Source organism: Diaphorina citri, unplaced genomic scaffold (genome assembly GCF_000475195.1).
Source record: "Diaphorina citri unplaced genomic scaffold, Diaci psyllid genome assembly version 1.1 scaffold45623, whole genome shotgun sequence".
Classification (NCBI taxonomy): domain Eukaryota; kingdom Metazoa; phylum Arthropoda; class Insecta; order Hemiptera; family Psyllidae; genus Diaphorina; species Diaphorina citri.
This window is the reverse complement of record NW_007422943.1, coordinates 4,853-10,113: the sequence shown is the minus strand read 5'-3', so window position 1 is coordinate 10,113 and position 5,261 is coordinate 4,853. Positions and strand designations below refer to the sequence as shown.

Sequence of the window (5,261 nt, the reverse complement as noted above, 5' to 3'; positions counted from 1 at the left end):
GGTGCCTAGTATCTGCGCTCAGGATCAAATAGCCGACTGGTTCGACTCCCTGGGCGAATGTCTGCATTGGAATGTAAGAAAGCGACAGAAGCATTTGGATGAACTGAGTGACCTGACACATTCCTCGTCGAATGATACGCTTGACTCGCTGGAGCACACGGACCAGATTGATAGCTAGGTGAGTCAAACTTGGACTAGATTGATAGCTAGGTGAGTCAAAATTGGACCAGATTGAGCTAGGTTAGTCAAACTTGGACCAGATTGATAGCTAGGTGAGTCAAACTTGGACCAGATTGATAGCTACGTAAGAAAAACTTGGGAATCTGTCGGGAAATTGAACCAGGGGCCTGTGGTGTCTGTAGTCTGTATTGTCCTGAAATCGAAGATAGAAAGAGGACAAATAGAAGAAACGGACCTTATCGGTCCGAGAACGGACCTTATCTGTTTAGGATATAGTTCGCCCCGGGCGAGAAACGAACCCCTAGCTCTTACAGTAAAATTCGAATCTACCGAAAATTGAATTTCTTATAAGTGCCTGGTATAACATTTAGGTATGCAATATGCCAAGTGTTTTACACAATACAAATGAAGTTCCTTGTGGAAAATATCAATGATATATTCTGAAAGTTATCGATCAAATCTCCTTATTTGCCTTGAAATTATTTATTGATCAATAGGAGTCAGCTTTCTAACTGTGATACTTTTTCTACATTTCCAGGTGATATGGTTGACTTGTCCTCTCTATCGATCTGTATCTGCACCATTGGCCAGGAGGTCCCCTTCCAGTTCTTGTTTTGTATACGGAGTGACATTTACCTTATCTACAATGTGTAGAAGAGACTCTCCTATACCACTTGGAGATTTTTATTGTTGAGATATAGTGGAGGGGATTTAGTTAACGCTGGTGCTTGTACTTTTTCATTGAAAGCGCTTTGTAAGCTGTAAGCGAGAACACTCCTCTCTCACCCCTCTGGGAGCACACTTACTGCGTGCAGACTTACACTTACTGTGTACTCCCAGAAGGATTTTTTCAAAGCGTCTGAAACTAGCATATGTTGCTAAGTTTTCCTCAAAGGATGTACGATATTTCAGTCTGCCGATTTTGCAATTGATAAAATGTATTTTCTTCTTCTCTTTATACCTTCTTTCGATTCCGTTATATTATTTCCCATTGGACTTTCATAAAGAATCTTCAAACGATAGGGGGAAAAATTGATGGAACTCAATAGTTTTATTCTGTAATAACAATACATGCATTTGGTGCCTGATCAAATGAAGAATTCTGATCCAGCGCACGACTTTTCCTTCTGTTTAGAATACATAGATGGTGCTATGACTTTTAATTGTTTTTCAATATACACATGTTACCTAAAATATATAGAATTTAAACCCTGTGTCAAACACATTTAAAAGTACGCAATGAAATTTACCCATTTTATTACGTGTTGAGATATTTGTACAGACATCTTTTTATTAATGTTAAGCTCGTACTTGTAAATTCTCTGTTGATCTGCTTTCCTTTTTTTTCTAGGACTCTGTTTTTCTCTCCTTGTTCATTTTACTTATTTTATTTTTACAACGATAGTGATTCGATTTTGTAAAATATATAACAACCAAGTTTACCTATCTAATTTAATTGGCATATTTTTCTACTTTTTCAAATTGTTAGTTGAATGTAGCCAGCCTAGTTACCTTTCAGGGTAGCGCTTCTGCCTTTGAAGGGATAGGTCGTAAGTTCAATTACTGCCTGGGGTGGATATTAGATATTATCCTAAACAAATAAGGTTCGTTCGCGGAACGTCTGGCGTTCTTCTATCCTGACTTCCTTTTCTCTTTGTTTTCAGGACAATAAGACCCTAGTAGTTGGAGTTCCCTCTAACAAACCTCTCCACAAAAATGATAGTTGAAGGTCTGGGACCGTCCTTATCGATTTCTGGCTGTAATCCCGCCAGCCTCAATAATGGCAAAACAATTCGATAAAACCCTTTTTCCAGGAAATGAAAACACACAGCATTGATCTGATAAATAAATAAATAAATATAATAACTATATATATTTCAGGAGATATGTTTGGTCAACCTGACCAGGGGCGTAAACGAGTGATCTAAATGTGAGAACCTTCTCTTGGCCACCTCATGTTCTCTAGGGGGCGTCGGTATATAATCCTGTATCGTAGGTCCCGGAGGGGCCAGAAGCTGATTTTTCTCCTCGAAATATTTACAAATGTCTTTGACGGGCTGAGTATTATTCTGACTGAGATTGTGACAAGATATAGCGCGGTGCTTGGCGCTCAGATTTGAAGGTGTCACCAGAAGAGTGTTTCCAGTACTCTGACTATTGTTACTAGAGAAACTACTACTATTATGTTTGTTGCATAGGGACTCGAATAGGAGAAGCCTTTGGTGAAACCATTCCGGGTGTTCTATATCCCTCGCGGGGGATTTCCTCCCGTTTAAATGACCGGGGGGTAAATCTTTGACCACATCAGGGAGAGGGGATGTGTCTGAGGTGCTGCAATGTCGGGATCGCTGAGGGGAAGAGGGGGATTTGGTTTTGGTATCCTCAGGAGAGAGTTTGTTTGATGACTTGGTTGACTCGAGTGTTGCTGTGATACCTGTGTGAGGACAAAATAGAATGGGATTTAACTTTACTGTTGATAAGTATACTGCCGTGCTAAGCGAAAACGCCGTGTGTCAAAAAAATCGATTTTTGGTTTTTTGGTGCCAAATGGTTCCTATGATCCTAAATTTTGATCCTATTTTTTTTTTTTTTTTTTTTTTTTTTTTTTTAATCCTAACCCCCTTAAAACCCACTAAAAGGTTTTGCCGTATGACAAAAACGTATGTTTGCCGTATAGATTGAAATCTTTAAACTCGATTTCCCGAAAGTAGGGTTTTTTTGACATACGGCGTTTTCGGCTTAGCACGGCAGTATAGGTTTTGGACTTCATGCCCTGTATAACCGGATAAGTATAAGTTAAATAAGTATCGAACTCTTGACGTTCGCGCGCCTACCGGCACGCTTTGATGGTTAGATTTTTGTAGGTTTGTAAAAGGACTTTAAAATAAATTCCGAGAGATCGCAAAAAAATAATAATAGTGCTTATTTTATACTGCTCGCATAGGACTGAAAAGTCCCTTTACTCCAGCAGCAGGCTCTACTACTATTACTGTGGTCAAGAATCTTATTCCGGAAGTGCGGTTTTTAAGGAACCTTTCCTATATGTATGTACGTAGGTACATCCTTTTAGTCCAAGTTAATACAAACTTTTTTTAGCATAAGGAATTTAAGGTAGATACTTGAATAGGCTTACCTAGAATATCTAGAAATCGTATTGCTTCTAACGGAGTTTGACTAAGAAGTTCGCGGTGCCAGGTGTTTTTAACACCACGGCTGTCATAATCTTGCTGCATGACATCTGAATCAAATAAAATACCAGATTTTAACACACTTTTAGATTGTACTACAACATAGGTATTTTATACGTATAGGAGCTGATATAATATATTATGTGTTAATCTGTATGCTCCCATACAACAAGTTACCCTAACCCTAATGGTTTTTTGTGGCTGCTTTTATAAGATTTTTAGGGAAGTTTTGTAGAATTTGTAAGGAATCTTAAATAAATCAGAAATCTAACTACACGTAATTAAGTTAATTACTAAATCTGTAAGTAACTAAGAGCAAAAATACCACAGATTGTCTAGTATATTCTATCGTACGTAATATATTTGTTGCTATTTTATTGGCTTACTGATTTAGCATGCTGTCTTCATTTGGTTCCCTAAAGATGTACTATCGACATATCAGACAAAGAATTTAACTTGATCCCATGCTTTCGACATACAGATGTGCTTTCGACCACAGATCATAGTAGAGCCTCCTGCTGTATTAAAGGGACTTTTCAGTCCTATGCGATCTGTATACTACATGCACTGTTATTATTCTTTTTTAATACTCCATTTAAAGAAAACAATTTATTCATCGTGGTAATTTCACACTGTTTTTTGGCCTTCCGTGGGATCCATACATTGTTTAGGTAAAATACTTAAATAGGCTTACAATTTTATGTACCTGAAATAGGAACTCTATAGGGCAATGTTACCATCCATCCTGTCTTTTAGGGCCGATTAATATAGGTTTTCATGTTTCATTGACATAATCAGCATGAATTGCCGGAATTCGGAATTATTTTGTTTTTGTTCCGGAATTCCTGTTATAAACACCTGGTTATAACTGGGAATCTAATTGAATTAGGAATGGTCAGCGGTTTCATTCTTACGCATTCAAATTAACCAGACCGTTTCCCGGGGTAGGAACTATCCAAGCGCATAATCGAGTTAAGAAAAATTCGACCACCTCATCACCAATAGTCGCGGGTCGATTCCCGCCCGGGGCGAATTTTATCCTGAACGGATAATGTTCGTTCCGGAACCGGCTGGCTTTCTCCTATCCTGTATTGCCTTCTCTCTTCGCTTTCGGAAAAAAACTCCCTTTTGAAGATGGTTTAATAGAGAATAGAGGGATCTTGCAACTGCTAAAGTTCTTATTGTCCCGAAAGCGGAAGAGAGAAGGGAAGACAGGCGATAGAGAAAGCCAGCCATTCCAACAAACTAAACTTATCTGTTTAAGATAAATCCGCCCTCCAAAGCTTTCGTTTGATATTCTAACGCGGGCCTACCAGGGGGTAAGACCTATGATTGGGTGTACGTAAGTCTCTAAGTAGACAAAGGTGTTACCTAGACCGTTTTACAAGGGCTATAACACCCTGGGCACACGGCTAAATGAACTAAGTCTGGTTCATCAGTTGAGTTCGAAGTTCATTTGTGTTACCCATTGTTTACTATTTTGTATAGTATGAGTGGAGAAAGCAACGCACTGACTTTTCCACGGTATTTCAACGAACTTGAAATCGACACCATCTATGAGATTTTTCAACACCGCCAATGGTGACACTAGAGGTTGAACAAGGATGAGTAAGACCTGAAAAAAGGACGTAGACACCGAATTCGGTGACGGGTTTAGTGAAAAGTTCAAATACGTTAGGTAAACCATGACAACTTTGTATAAGGAGAGAGTCGTCGCTGTAACTTTTCCTCCAAACCAGATCACTACTGATACCAAACAGAGAAAGATTGAGTATAGTCTTGCAGTGTTTTCTAGACTGCTCAGGCGTCACTGGTTCTCCCCAAATTATTTCGGCTACGGGAGCGAATATGGTTATGGTTATGAAGTATGAGTCAACTCTGCTGTAAACATCA

The 5,261-nt window shown here is 38.9% G+C and overlaps 1 protein-coding gene across 1 annotated transcript; it reads right to left on the bottom strand.

Moving 5' to 3' along the window:
• Positions 1-867: 867 nt before the first annotated feature.
• On the bottom strand, positions 868-3,413 carry LOC108254329. Its single transcript, XM_017449336.2, has 2 exons — positions 3,314-3,413; positions 868-2,614 (listed from the first exon to the last, which is right to left on the bottom strand). The coding sequence occupies exons 1-2, from the start codon at positions 3,411-3,413 to the stop codon at positions 2,058-2,060; spliced, it is 657 nt and encodes a 218-aa protein (XP_017304825.1). The 3' UTR covers positions 868-2,057.
• Positions 3,414-5,261: the final 1,848 nt, after the last annotated feature.